General features: G+C 41.0%; 1 protein-coding gene across 1 annotated transcript in view; it reads right to left on the bottom strand.

The window, feature by feature from the left end:
* atp1a2a (ATPase Na+/K+ transporting subunit alpha 2a) overlaps positions 1-15,373 on the bottom strand; it is a 50,218-nt gene extending 34,845 nt beyond the window's left edge. The window contains exons 1-8 of the mRNA XM_037788085.1: positions 15,244-15,373; positions 14,262-14,333; positions 12,769-12,828; positions 11,777-11,980; positions 6,001-6,114; positions 5,383-5,517; positions 2,854-2,971; positions 1,097-1,365 (exon numbers count right to left, since the gene is read on the bottom strand). Of these exons, the coding sequence (XP_037644013.1) occupies positions 1,097-1,365; positions 2,854-2,971; positions 5,383-5,517; positions 6,001-6,114; positions 11,777-11,980; positions 12,769-12,828; positions 14,262-14,333; positions 15,244-15,255 (984 nt within the window). The 5' untranslated portion in view covers positions 15,256-15,373. The remainder of the gene's footprint in view (positions 1-1,096; positions 1,366-2,853; positions 2,972-5,382; positions 5,518-6,000; positions 6,115-11,776; positions 11,981-12,768; positions 12,829-14,261; positions 14,334-15,243) is intronic.

Genomic DNA, 15,373 nt, shown 5'->3' with positions numbered 1-15,373 from the left:
TTGTCTACCAGCGGTCCCCGGGGACCCCCGTGCTGCTGACACCGCCACTTTTGCCAGGCAACAGTTGCATACAGAGCTTCAGAGCTGGAGATGAGAGCAGGCGAGCGGGTGTCAGCTCTGTGCAGAGCAGCAGAACAAAAACACTGACACATCACCGACAGTCTGATAATAATGCACTTTGCGTGCCTAATCTGATAGTCTGTAGATTATGTAGCCTATAGATAAGATATATTAAGATATATATAAGAAAATACAGTTGTGCCGACAGAATATGGAGCACAGAGGCTGTTTCCATGTCGCGAGCCAGTCGAGTGCTCTATTCTAGAGCTGTCTATTCACCTGAGGAGCGCAGAAACCCACGGATCCCAGCGGGACATCAGTAGAGTAGGCGGTTCTTAATGTGGTCCAGGACATATTCGCGTACACACTGCTAAAAGAATGTGGCCATATGTGGCCCAGACCACCTCTGAATGTGGTCTGAAAGATCCGATCTCAATGCGTCCTCAATGCGTCTTGAGTGCGTTCACATCTGTACTTAGAGCTGTCCACTTCTGATCCGATCACCAAGGATGCATGTTAATTCCAGGTCTGAACAGGGCCTATGATGCTCATAGTCAGTGATAACTCACATTTAATGGCCTGATAACAGTCAAATCGGGTGGAAAAAACAATGAATACAGCTTTAAATTGAGTGCAACTGTTAGTTGCTATTAGTTACATGTCTCATTACTATACCTAATTTTAGCTTATTTTGAAAAATGTCACTGTCAAAGTAAAAATCTAATTAGAAAAATAAAACAAATCATGTAAATAAAAATTACCATTTGCGACACAAACCATTGTTAACCTTTGATTGTTTGTGTACAGCTGCCAGTTTTTGATTCTGCTCACTATTCCCAGAAGCATCTTCTGTCTTGTCCTTGCTACAAGGTGACCTTGTTTATTGTGAACTGAAGTGCTCCTTTGATCTGCTCCTTTATAAAGAGATCTTTTTTTGTTGGAAATCAGAAAAGGCTTCAGACGATGAGCCTCTCTCATGAAAAAGAGGAACACTCCCCCCCCCCCCCACACACACACACACACACACAACACTCACAGTGACAGTAGCCAGCAGTCCCTCAGGCACGTTCGCCACGATGATGCCGATGAGGAAGATGACGGCCTCCAGCCAGGTGTAGCCCAGGCAGATTGACAGGATGAAGAAGCTCACGCCCAGGAAGACAGCCACACCCGTGATCAAGTGGATGAAATGTTCGATCTCTATGTTGATGGGCGTACGGCGAACTTCAAGCTCTGACGCCAGCGTGGCGATGCGACCCATCACCGTTCGGTCCCCAGTGCATATCACCACGCCCCGGAGCGTACCTGGGAGGGAGCGGTGATTCACTGTTACTCTCTCTGGACAGAAGCATCAGTTAGACACTTACATTTTTATTTTTCACCACCAGTTTGTCACAGTGGGTAGTCAAGTACATGTCAGATTTTTTCAAATGGTGTCTATTTTATTTTGTTGAGGAGAGCTCTTTAAACAAATGTCCAGCCCGCAGCTGGCTGATAGGAAAGGCGATGGGCTGGATAAAGACTAGTGATGGATGGAGGAGAATTACAGCTGTTGGCCAGTGATTGATGGTTCAGTACATGCCGGATTGAGTGAGTGAGGAGAGCCTGAATCACGTAAAATACAAATAATGTGATCCACAGGCCTCAGCAGTTTTTACAGGGACTATTTTCTCCGTAGAAAGCAAGAAAGAGATCTGGATTAAACATAGAAACAGGGGGGCATTGTTTCTGGAAAGAGAATGCTGCTACTGATTTTTTTTCTTTTCTACTGCTGTGAGCACCACAAACAAAATGTAATTCATCTTCATTGTATTAGGGAGGAAGCAGAAATCTCAGCAAAAGATATCTAAAAACATGGAAACATAAAACTAGAACTATCTGCTATCACTACAGAGAAAAGATGGTGCTTTTATATCCTTTAACACAACCCACACAGAGGGAGCAAAATTGAGTAAAAGAATATAAAACAGCAGACTAAATATAGCTCTCTACATAAAGTTTTCATTACTGATTCAGGTATTGATTTTTTTTTAATAAATCTGGCGTATACACTAAAGTTATCTATATCAAATGTTGGTATTATGTTTATTTAGAGATAGGACGCAATTAAATTCTGCATCTCAGATATTAAGTCAACACAGACAAGAAGTTGTTAAAGTGTTCAGAAAAAAAACTGACATTTCAATTTCTATAATCCCTTGACGGCTGGGCAAACTCCATCTAGTGATAAAGATCATGTGATATGATTGAAAGCTTCTGAACAGCTACCAAAGGGATCCTGTGGTGGGATTGTTTTCTGACACTGTTCCAAGGGTGAAGAATGAACTTTGAACCTCAGCTAAATCATTGGTTGACAAATGATGGCCATATATTCTAAGTATTATTAGACTTAAAACATTTTTTTTTTCCCAAAATGAATGTACTGTACTCTGGAGACAAACTTTAAACTCAACCTACATTAGAATTTAGATGTAGAGATTGATGAAGTTCCAGATTCTAATATGAAAATCCCATTGAGATGCTTCCTGCATCCCCGTTTGATGATTGATGGCAACTGAAATACCGATTTAAATCTCCATTGGTTGAATCTCAGATGGAAACACTCATTAATAATCATAATGCATTCCAAATTCAATAACTACACACGGGGTGTAGGATGGAGGGACGGCTGTTCTAATGAATGCACCAACATGGTTGAGCGGTACGGCAAAAACTCTGTTGATCTCCAGATGGCTACAAAAAAGACTTTTAGAGGCGATAAGAGACAATCTTGGCCAGATGTGGCCTACTGACCTTCAACACAGTTGGTGGAAAAGAAACAGATGTTGCGGGTCTCCAGAGGATTGTCGTGTGTGAACTCTGGGGAGCGAGTCTGAGGCTCCGATTCTCCCGTCAGAGATGAGTTGTCCACCTTCACAGGGATAGGGGAGAAAGGAGGAGAGAACGGTGTTACCCAGAGAGACTGGCAGAGAGTGAGCAGGTGGAAATGAGAGCAGCAGCACATAACCGTTTTCTGGTTTAAGTGATTTTTCAAACGTTTCGCTACAGGTGAAAAAATTAATACAATTGATTACCACAGTCTTATTAGTCTAAACAAAATCCAGTGGGATAAAGTCAAGCTAAAAGGGTGACATTTTGAAGACTACAGCATCAATAAATACAAAAAGAAAAAACAAATTCTAAGTATGAAGCGAATTCTGTATAGCATCCAGTCTGCCCTCAGTCCAACATGAGAGGATGAAGAAGTGGAGCTGCACAGGCTTCGTGTACGTTTTGATTTGTTTATTATTAGATTGAATCCACTAATCCACTAATAATGTATCAGAAACAAGAAAAACTTGTGTTTTCGTTTCGTACCCGTCAGCAGGGCCCCAACAGACCCCTTCGCGGGGAGGACGAAAGGAAATTACAAGTTGTTTTATCGTCTCTTCCACTTTGGATTTAATCCAATAAACAAACTATCAAAGTGGACCGTACAGCACCCGGTTAGTGCCACAGTAAACAGAAAGATGGCTAACGTAAACTATAGGCCGACGCCACATGTGAAGATTATAAGAAAGCAGTGTTATTTTGACCGGCTCTCAGTGTTTCAGCAGTTTGGTTGAATTTTGTGTATTCTTGCCCAGTTGTTAGTTAGTAGTTGGCTTTTTTTTTTTAATAATTGATGACTGTAAATTTAGATCATAAGGACCCAGTAGTAGAAGTGAAATGCTGCCCCCAATTTGTTTGGAGCGTGTGGACAAATCTTACACATTGCACCTTTAAATCCCAAATCAAAAGTAGACAACTACAAAAATCGCGTTGGGTGAATATGTGGTGGTCTGAAGGGAAACCACACTCATATTGCACAAAATTACAGTTTTTCTCAATTGTTTACACACAAATACTGGTACTTGACACACAATGACCACAACATGTAACTCATGCACCAACCCCCTGAACCAATTCTGCTAAACTACAAGCACAATTCCTGCTTTACACTCAAATTGCAGTTCTAAAACACACTTTTTTCAAAACACTACACACAATTCTCTGCATTTGGCACAATTTTCATGAAGAAAATCTCGTTTTCACAAGGAACACACTGTCATTCAAAATTCTAAAGTCAATTGCCCTACTATGCACACTGACTCATCACATGGGCAAACACCTGTCACACAGTGTTACAATTAGCAATCAGTTGATGCTTTTCATGGCTGGATTCGACATGCTAAGCGATATTTCCCCCGCTGCTTGGCCAGGGAAAACATTGCTTGTGATGTGGATGAGGTGCTGTGGCCAGACCGAAACAGAAGAGAGGATGCAGCATAGTTTTTTTTCGTTTTTTTTACTGTAACTGTATACAGTAAATTCTTCTGTTGTTTTGTATGTAGACCACTGTATGTGCAACTTTGTGTTGGTTGGGATGTACACTGTGTACATTGTTTTTGTGGGGAAAATAAAATATATTTGTTACCGTGTATTTGTGTGTTCTGAGTATAAAAACAATATTCTAAAATATTTTACAACACACTTATGTATGTACTGTCTGTAGTAAGTGTAACACTAAACAAAAAAAAAGGCCTAAGTCATTATGATGAATGGAGAAGAAGTGTTTTCCATTCATCATAGTGTTTTACATTGAGCACATCAGTGTTCAACTGGTTCTTATAAATGTCTATTCATATGATGGTTTGTGTGTGTCATTTGAAAACAAAATACCATTTTGAGAAGAAATAACATTGTTTTGAATGTAAAGTTTCATTTTGCAGGAGAATTGAGGGGTTTTGCCCATTGTGTGTGTGTTTTTTGATTTGTGTGTAGAGTTCTGAGAGTATGAGGCATGCTTTCAGAAAATGTGTGTAAACAATCGAGAAAAACTGTAATGTGTTTTCAAGGTGATGTAAATGCATGTCATAAGACGTTATACAACAGTTCTGCAATGTATTTAATGTGTGTATGTGTGTCTGACTAAAATGTTGCTTGTTGGCAGCAAGAAAAGCCACCTTGAGGTTGACGTTTTGGGTTTGGAGTGAAATATCTCAGCAAGTGTTGGGTGGATTGCCATGAAATTTGGCAAGGATATTCAAAGTCCCCAGAGGATTATAATCCTAATAACTTTGTTGAGTCCAATGACATTCCCATCAGCCTCAGCTGTACTTTGTTTTTGTGCTAATTAGCAAATGTTCGCATGTCATCACACTGACTTGAAAATGCTAAATTGATTCAAATGAAAGTATTGAAAGAAAGAGTAGAGTAGCAAGACCAAAGTCAGCTGAGCAACTGTAATCCCACTGAGACCCCCAGGCTCCCCGGGGCTGAGCCCATGCACCCCTCCCCTACCTTGCACCCGCTGGAGGAGATCACTCGAAGGTCAGCTGGGGTGCGGTCTCCCCCTTTGATCTCCACCAGATCTCCCTGCACCACAAGCTCAGCATTGATCTGCATCTTCTCCCCCTCCCGGATCACCAACGCTTGCTGGCATGGAGAAAAAGGAAGAGAGAAAGGCGAGAAGGGAGCGGGTTAGTGAGGAGGAGATAGAGAGAGAGAGAGAAAGAGAGAGTTTGGGAACAGAGAGAGGATTTAGTCAGAGGAAGAAGAGCGATAAAAAAAAAAATAGTGGAGCCAGAGGGTGTAGAGGTATGTGAAAGGGAGAGATAGAGAGAGGAAAAGGGAAAAGAGAGAGAGAAAAGACAGGTAGTGGAAAAGGAGACAAGGAGGGGGTGAAAAGGAGCCTAAATAGATTAAAGAATTAGGCAATCGAAGTGCTAGAGGTGGATAACGGGAGGGGAGTTTTTATACAAACACACTCACAATCCGAAGTTGGCTCAAACATTTATTCTTCCTTTGTGCAAGCTTATTAGGTTTCCACTCAAGTGAGTGTGTAAGCCCTACTTGAGGGACGGCTTATTGATTCAGAAAGCTGTGAGACTACACCAAACACCAAACGCGTCAACTTACCTGTGGCACCATTTTCTTGAAGGAGTCCATGATTCGGGAGCTCTTGGCCTCTTGGGAGTAGGAGAAACAGCCGGTGATGATGACCACGGCTGCCAGCACCACGCCCAGATACAACTGCAAATGGGGAAGCAAACCCAAGCCACAGGAGGAGTCGGTGTCATTGCTATCGACTTAGTTTGGTTCATGTAAGGCATGTTTAAGCGTAGGAAAAGGGGATTTGCAAAACCTGGAAACGGTTTTAAAACAGCAAAACCTTAAATGCAAAGTGCAAGAGAGGAGCTGAGAGCGAGAAAACCTGGGGAAGCTCTCAGTCTTAGTGGAAGATTTAAAAGTGAAGCAGCCCTAGAGCTGAATTCTTGTGTACTATTCTTGTCATCTTGGACGGTTCGTTCAATGTAAGTCCAAGTGAACATCTGTCTACCCAAACCCAGAAAACTGGAGACTCTGATCTGCGAGGCCACCGAGAGATACGTTCTGAGCCGAGCTGTAGACTCGTGGTTGTGTGAAAGCAGGGAAAATTTATTCTGGTGTTTACTTTTTCTGTGAATATTTTCAATTTTACCAGTTTCAGCTCGCACTGATGCAAACAAGACAGCCAGGCACTTTGGATGAAAGCATCTGCCAGCTGGTGTACTGTACTGTATGTCCTGGACTCCTGGAAAATGGAATCCTTAAAACCTTGAAAAGTTTCCCTTTTGGAAGGTGCTGTTTTCATTTGACAGCGACAACAGTCTGTTTTGTCAGTGTTTACAATGTTTGCCTCCAATTCAGCGTTCAGTTTGCATCTCCTGGTTTTGTCTACACGTGTTTTTTTGAAGATTTAAAGCTCTGCTCTTTTGCCTCTTCTCGCTTCGTGAAACACTTGTTCATGTTCACCAGCTGTGTAGAACTGTAGGGGCAACATTTGTCCACGCAGGTGACACAATTGAATCGACTAGAGTTTAAAGGATTTAAAGAATCAATTCTTCATTTCCAGATTGCAAACATGAATTTTAAAATATGGCAGTATAAATTGTGCAAATTCACTAGCACTTTCAGAAGCCTGGGGATGCTAAAACGTTTTTTTCAAACCAAAGAAGACAATGAGCTCAATAAATCCATCAAAATAATGTGTAAAATTAAGTTCAACAGCGACGTGTGTAGTCCTGTTAGGGTGGATTTTCATCTTAAATAACTGCTTGTACATTATGCAAAGGCTCAAAGTGCCAAATCTGCAGGCAGTCGGGGCTTTTGAAGTAGCAGAGCATCCAGCTGTACATACTCTGCACTGAATGTGGAGATTAAACAGGGGAGATTAAGGTTATCACGTGTTCATGTGCGTGTCTATCTACTGTATGTTACTGTACAGTATATTATGCAAGGGTTTAAAGCTGTCTGGGGTTTGGATGAGCGCTGAATGATGATTGCGTAATGATTCAGAGCAGTAAAGTGCAGTATGGATGGCTGCTTGGCTCCATTTGAACAGCGGGAGGTCTCTGTATTTATCCTTGTTAATGCCAGGGCCGATGCCTGTGTCAGCGGTTGGTTTTACGTCACACTCTCTGAAGAGGGATGGGGGGGGGTCAGGGTGTGTAATAATGTGTTTTTAAGTAGGGTTATTTTCTTCCTTTTCTATTTTAATGCCCTTACATTTTTAAGTTCCTTTTTCCCCGTCTGGCTCTACTCTATTTTCTTCAGTGAACGATGGCTCTGTGTCGGTTCATGTGACCTAATTGCGTTGCCATTTTGGCAAGGACTCTCGGGAAGGAGATTTAGATCTCAAGAGGCCGTCCTGCTAAAGTAAAGGTTGTATTAAAAGATCTCCCCACAAGAAAAAGAAGGTAAGGAAAATCCACCAAAATCCACCAAAGTATTCTTACACATTCTGAACTCTTAACCTTTAAGGTTAAGATTAAAGTTACGGTTTGGTTTTCATTAGGGCTGTCAAAATTAACGCGATAACGCATTATATCTTTAACGCATTAACGCAACCATTTTTTATTTTTAGATCATAGCGGGCTCAGTTTTAAAGCTAGAGTAAAGATACTGGCATCATATGAATCTACAAAAACCTAAGGAATCCATTGGTACCAACCACCTCATACTAGCTTGTCGAGAAGGAGGCTAAATAACGCTCCAAACTTGCGGTAAAGTTTGGCGAGGAAAAGGGGTCTCTTGACCTCTGACCTCAAGATATGTGAATGAAAATGGGTTCTATGGGTACCCACGAGTCTCCCCTTTACAGACATGCCCACTTTATGAGAATCACATGCAGTTTGGGGCAAGTCATAGTCAAGTCAGCACACTGACACACTGACAGCTGTTGTTGCCTGTTGGGCTGCAGTTTGCATGTTATGATTTGAGCATATTTTTTTATACTAAATGCAGTACCTGTGAGGGTTTTGACAATATTTGTCATTGTTTTGCGTTGTTAATTGACTACAAATAATAAATATATACATGCATTTGCATAAAACAGCATATTTGTCCACTTCCATGTTGATAAAGAGTATCCAATCCTTGACCCCCTTTAAGGTACATTTTGAATAGATAAAAATGTGCAATTAATTGCGATTAACTATGGACAATCACATGATTAATTGCGATTCAATATTTTCATTGATTGACAGTCCTAGTTTAAAGGGTAACTTTGGTATTTTTCAAACTTGTTTTCCCACGTTTTTGTGTTTAAGTGACTAATAGGGACAATAATCTTTGAAATTGTAGTATTGAGCGAGAACACTGCAGATGGCAGACGCTAAACAGGCTGCAATGTAATCACTCGGGCAATTCTTCACCGTCAGTGTACTTCCACTAAAAGTGCTTGTTTTTGCTACTGATAGGCTCAAATTGTTATTATTAGTGTCTGACAACATTATGGAAAGAATCCTACAGAGGAATAAAACCTGTTTCTTACACTTCGCTTGATGTGGTCTGTTTGTTATTGTGCGTCTCCCTTAAGGAGAAGTCTTGTTCTGTAATCTCGCATCACATCCGCAACAAAATCATCTAAATATCCAACCATGACATTGAAAATCTTTTAGAAAACACCAAGCTACACTTTATGTACTGCAATACAACAAAGCAGAAGTTACCCTTTAGGTTAGAGCATGTATATGTATAAGTATGTAAGAGTGTCTTCAAAATGTGTATCTTTATATGTGTATGAGTTTGAAATAACTTGATATTACCATCTCTTGATTTTCAGTGGAATTATGATATTATCTTGGATGATCATATTGAGTTATCATTTGACAAAATTCTGTCCAAATTAATGACTCCACAGAAGGTCTAATTAAAACAAATGAGTCATTTAAGATGTGTTTAACTTAGAAGATTCATCTCTCTCAGAAGACAATATTACACAGGCTGCATTATTCACCCTTATTGAGAGGCACGCTGGGCTGAAACTCTCCTCAGTCTATTAAATGTAATCCAGAAATTGGTACATGTGCACAGGGGAGTTCTCACCCCTTCACTGGATATTAGCAGGCAGCTTAGGTGGACAGTGCAGTCAAATTAACTAATTAGAATACACATGCAGCAAGAGAGATCCTTCAATTTTGGGTTTCTAAAGATGTTACTTCAGCAGGAGATAGCTTTGGAGAAACTGATCTACACTCTAAATGACAATATGGAAAGATTAATCAAGATAAGCCAACCAGTCAGAGAAGTGGGCTCCTCTGAGCCAAACTCACAACCCTGAAACTCACAATGGTCGACTTCAGTCACTTGAATCAGTAACTTGATTCGGAGCCTCAATAAAAGGATGGATAAAAAGGGATTTGTTTTGCACGTGTGAAGAGTTTTGTTTGATGTAACGCAGAACATTAAAACACAGGGCATTGCTTTTAAACATGGATTCAATAATTTTGCATATATTTACCACATTGGGATGTATATTTGTGATGTTGAAAACATTAGGGATGCGCCGATACCAGATCGGATATCAGGCCGATACTGACTCAAATAGCTGGAAAAGGAATAAGTGACAATGTGTATTCAATTCAATTCTATGTTTATATACTATATACATTATATACTGGAATTTCAATTCCTGTTTTGACCAATTTGTTGCTGCATTAAAAAGGTTTACGCTTGAATTGTAATTAATGTAAATAATTCCTGTTGATTTTGAAGATTTTTTTCCAAGTTTCTGGTGTACGATTTATTATTTGAATAATAAAGAACAATTCTGTTCCTTTTATATGTATGTATATATTTGTTATATTTTGTTTTACAAAGTTAGTAAAGTAACGTTTAAGTCAGGCCTGATGTTGCACACAGAAATGAATTATCCCAGTCACTTCCTCACAGTGAGGCATACAGCTTATTAATCAAACACTGGTATCGGATCGGTACTTGGTATCGGCCGATACCCAAAGCCAAGGTATCTGTATCAGTTTCGGGACTGAAAAAGTCACATTGATGCATCCTTTGAAAATATATTATTATTAATAATGTGATAATGGAGGCAGAAAAGTTTATCCGTGAGCAGAAGGGTTTTAAGCACGGAATATCCCGTTTCTATTCTGTACTTTACTCTCAGGATAAATATGACACGACCAAATTATCACGCAAATGGGAGGGTGACCTGGGTAATGACTACAATGAGGAAGACTGGCGGGAGGCAGTGCACCTGGTGCAATCAACCTTCACTTGCAACAGGCTTGCGGAGATTCAATATAAAATATTACATAGGCTCCATATAGCCCCTGTTACCCTCCACAAAATATCTCGAACCATCTCTCCCATTTGCGGTAAGTGTAACACAGACCTTGGGTCCCATTACCATTACTTTTGGGGGTGCAATCGGATTGCTAGATACTGGAATCACGTAGCCCGAGAACTGAGCGGGATCTTTAAGACTACAATAAGAAAGGATCCAGGGTTATTTTTACTGGGTTTGCCCTCTAAAGTAGTTTCTCTCTCTCGAGAAATCATTACAAATTGCTGGACAAACTTCTACTCCTTGCTCGTAAATGCATCCTGCTAAAATGGGTGAAAGACACTCCACCCACAGTAACTTTCTGGTAAGGGAGATCTTCAACGTACTGCCACATGAAAGGATGAGTGCAGTCCTTAGGGGTGTTGAGGGCTCATTTATTAAGATCTGGAACCCTGTCCTGGACTATATACCATCAGAGCTCAAACACACTCTGTTGAAAGGCCAATACCCTTCAGGGTGGAAGCAAATTATGCCTAGTGCCACGTAAAACATAAAATATATTTCTAGGATCACCGTTTACCATTCATGAGAGTCTGAGGACAATATACTTTACTCTATGAGATACTATCTGCTATTTTTATTGTCTTCTTTTTTTTCTTTTTTTTTTTTTTTTTTTTATGTATTTATTTTTATGTATGGGTATGTAGGTATATGTGTATGTATATGTAGGTATGTATGTGTATATATATATATATTTATTTTTACGGTCAGTTTAACCACTGTTATTTTATGTAAAATGTCCCTTTTCACCCATTTTTATAATTCATTTATTTTTATTTATTGGTTTTGGGGGAGGGTGGGGTGGTCTGACTGTATAGAATAACTGTTGAACATAACATTGCTGTGAGCCTTCTGTTCTGAAAATAATAAAAATATGTTGGAAAAAAAAGAAAATACAGATAAATAGGTGCACACAGGTGGAATTGTATGTGTTTGACCAGTCTGTCTTCATTTACCTGTATCATATCTGTAGCTGTCTTTGTGTACCTGCATCTCTCCCTGTGTGTGATTAATATGTAAGGTGCGTGCTCGTACATGTGCGTGCATGTTTTACAAGCAGTTTCTCACATTGTCATTGGGCGCCTCGTCCTCTGTGGCCACCTGGATGGTGTAGGCCAGGAAACAGAGGATGGCACCGATCCAGAGCAGGACGGAGAAGCCGCCGAACAGCTGACGGCAGAACTTGACCCACTCGGGGGTGGTGGGGGGAGGGGTCAGGGCGTTTGGACCGTCCCTGGCCAGAATCTCCAAAGCTCTGGCGTTGGTGAGGCCCTGAGGGAGAGCAATTTTTAGGAATGAATGTCTTTTCTGCATTCTCTGGGAATCTTATTACAACACAATGACCCCATTTTCGCCGCGGCTTAAAAAGCAATTTTACTGCTGCAGTTGCAGAACATCAAGTATTCCTGCCCGGCCTATTTAACACCACAAGTATAATAAACTGGGTGACTCTACTCATCAAGGGTTCGAGGCCGTAAAACTGTTGGATGGAACTTTATTGGAAAAATGTTTCATGATTTTATGCTTAATAGCGTCAAGTTCTAAATTAAAGAAAATCCATGTAAGTACCTGAATTACTATAAATTATACTGGAAAAACACACAAATCTTTCAAGCTTGAGCAGGTTTTTGACATTTATACAGCTTGTGATATTTTTAAAAGCCCCCCAGCTTCTATTTTTTTTTTTTTTTTTTCAAATACTAATCTCAAAACGATAAAATCAGTTTCACTTCACCTGCAATGTCAAACTTAAGGTAAGGAGCAAATGTGTTTACAGCATAAAAAACGTATCTGTCTGTGTATGGGATTGTAGGAGTTGTTGCGTCAAAGTTTGTGTGTGTATGTGTGTGTGTGTGATTGAGGGATTAAAGATGAATGAGGCTCAAGGTGAGCTGGGGATGCTGCGGTGGATCTAACTTGACCAAAGTAATGTTTAGTCTCAGTTTGGATGTTGCTTACCGGTACAGGCAGGCAGAGATTACGTCTCTGCGGGGGGTATTACAGCAACTCTTTGTCGTGTGTGCAAGTGTGCATGTGTAAATGAGACTGTGTGCCGTTACCCGTGTGAGGTCCACTCCATAGCGTTTTCCCAGATCATCCAGAGATATTTTATGGTCGTCCTGCAGGGATAAAATGTTCCTTTTTTATTTGTGCTTCGGGGGAGCAGACACAGTAAACAAAATCAGTGTAATGTTAATTGGCCAGTAAAATGATTTCTAAGTGAAATAGTCTTTGACATCATAAATGGGGAAACTACATATTACTTTACAGCAATACATTCCACTATGTGAACTGAGGCAGAGTGGCTGCAGCTGTAAAGGGAATTTTAATAACCGACCGGGGTCAAAGAGATCGTGAGGGCGTAGCACTGATGCATCTTACTGAAAAAATACTTTATTCTCTGTTTCTGACATGGATCCAGGGGGGTTTATATATATATGATTCATTCCCCATGTCAGATCAAAGAGGTCAAACAGTGATGTCCACTCCCACTGCATCTCCAAGTAGGGCTGAACTAGAGGTGAGCAAACTGTCTGTTCTCCCGTAGTAAAAAATGTGACCCCTTGAAAACTGTAAAACACTTTTCACAATATTGAAGAAAGGAGTTCAGTAATGTATGTTTCTGGGTTCATTTCGTTGTTTGGTGGCATGTTTGTATTATTATTATTCCTGTCAACTTGCCAAATGTCACCTCAAGATATTTCCACTGTAGCTAAAATGGAGCTTGGTACAAAAAAAAAAATTCCAGCTCCCAGCTGTCAGGATGGTGTCAGCTTCACGGATTGAAGGGCTACTTTCTTCACTCAACCATAAGGCGGGGAGAAATCCATCAATTTCTTCACCAACAGTATAAAACTCAGAGGACCACAATGAAATGTGGCTGCAAGTGATTTGGCCACAATCAACGCCATGCCCCACAGAACAGTTTGCTAGTTAGGCTTAATTTATATGCCAATACACCCAATATTGATCAGCCATTGTCTGGGAATTCTGGTGGGAAAACGTGGGAAATCACTAACTGAAGAAGTACATGATGGAAGCAAAACACAACACTTAATCCCCAAAGTACTCTTAAGTGTTGACAGCATGCTTTTTTTCTTTTAATCAGGCACGGGCCAACTTGATAATTGACAAGCTTTATCAGAGACGGCGCGTGCGGCAAAATGTACCCCAGTTTTCATGGGCATCGCTTGGCTGCGTTTTGACAGCACCTCAAAGAGATGCAGCTCTGCACAAGACAAAAACTCTGCACTACGCTGCTGGTGGCCCACAAATTATTCAGCATCTTTCAAAGTACAAAGACGAGGAGCCAGAGGGTGGTAGAGCAGATAGGGGAGGACAGGCTGGCTTAGAACTCATCTACAACTGACTACACTAAGCAGGTTGGATTGCCTTTTTGTTTACGGGCCACTGTTTTCATTTAAAGCCTTGTTAAATAACCGGGTGTCTTTGGCGTAACCCAATTTGGGGCTCGTTTGGGAGCAGCGGCGAGGGAATCAATCACTGTGCAGAGTGAGTGTGGGTTGGAGCAGTGACAGCTTGTTTTTCTTACCAAGGACACCTCCTTCTTCAGCTCATCCAAGTCCTTGTCCTTCTTCCTCTTCCCTCCATTCTCGGCACCACACTGGGGGGGGTAAAAAGAGAGAGATTACCGTACATCGGGCCCATAGGCTATCATCCCAAACCTCCACAGGAAATAAGCCACATGCTTGTAGCCACATTGTGCCTATACCCATTTACATTCATAGCCACGTATTACAAGCTATCAGTGTGAGCACAATGGACTTGGTTCATTTCAATCTCCTGGCACTATTGGCAAACCATTCACTGAATGTGGAGGGGAAAATATTGGTTCACATAGTGGGAGTTCCTCATTTGTGCGAGCGAGAGAATGTGTGTGTGTGTCATGAACAGTTGGAAGAATGGTGCATCATGGAAATCATCTGCTGCTGTCAGTCTCCTCTTAGCAGCACGTGTGCGTGTCAGCGATGGGGGGATACACGGAGAGACTGAGGGGAGAAGTGCGAGCGAGTGACATAGTGAAAAAGTAATCAAAAAGAGCCAAAGAGGGAGCACAGAGCCGGTGGAGTGCCTGAAATGTGTCTGGCATAGCAATTTCCCCCCACTGTGTGTGAGAGAGATTACCAGCCTGTCCTCCCATAAAGCTAAATGGAATGGGCCTGATGGAGAGAATAAAAACAAAATTACGTAATTACCCAAATAAACAGCAAGCCGGGAACAAAACTTATTGAGGAGAAAAGCTATCATCCTGAGATGTTACTGTCTTTAAAGAAAAAAAAAAAGCAGCAGCATTGTGAGAAATCCAGCACCGCAGATGCGTTTAGAAATCTCAGTAGTTTTCCATGATGCATGTCCACGCCATATGCTGTTGCTGTATATAAGTCACAGTAGGAACACAGACTGAGTCATGTTCATCTATTCCGGTTACAACGGGAAGCAAAGTAATAATAAAACAAACTATTTCTGTAAGTTGTTTTTTTTTTTTTTTATATATATAAATGTAGAGAACTTACCCCTCTGCCCATGCTGGATGTCCAGACGTAAGCAGGTTATAATGTGAAGGACAGCGCTCAGGGGCCCTGCCACAGCTGAGACCTTCCCGCCCCCACGTGTGGAAGACATTGGTGGCTTTTTTTGGGCCTG

This window comes from Sebastes umbrosus, chromosome 12, assembly GCF_015220745.1.
Source record: "Sebastes umbrosus isolate fSebUmb1 chromosome 12, fSebUmb1.pri, whole genome shotgun sequence".
Classification (NCBI taxonomy): Eukaryota; Metazoa; Chordata; class Actinopteri; order Perciformes; family Sebastidae; genus Sebastes; species Sebastes umbrosus.
The sequence above is the reverse complement of the archived record's forward strand: the minus strand, read 5'-3'. Positions and strand labels throughout refer to the sequence as shown.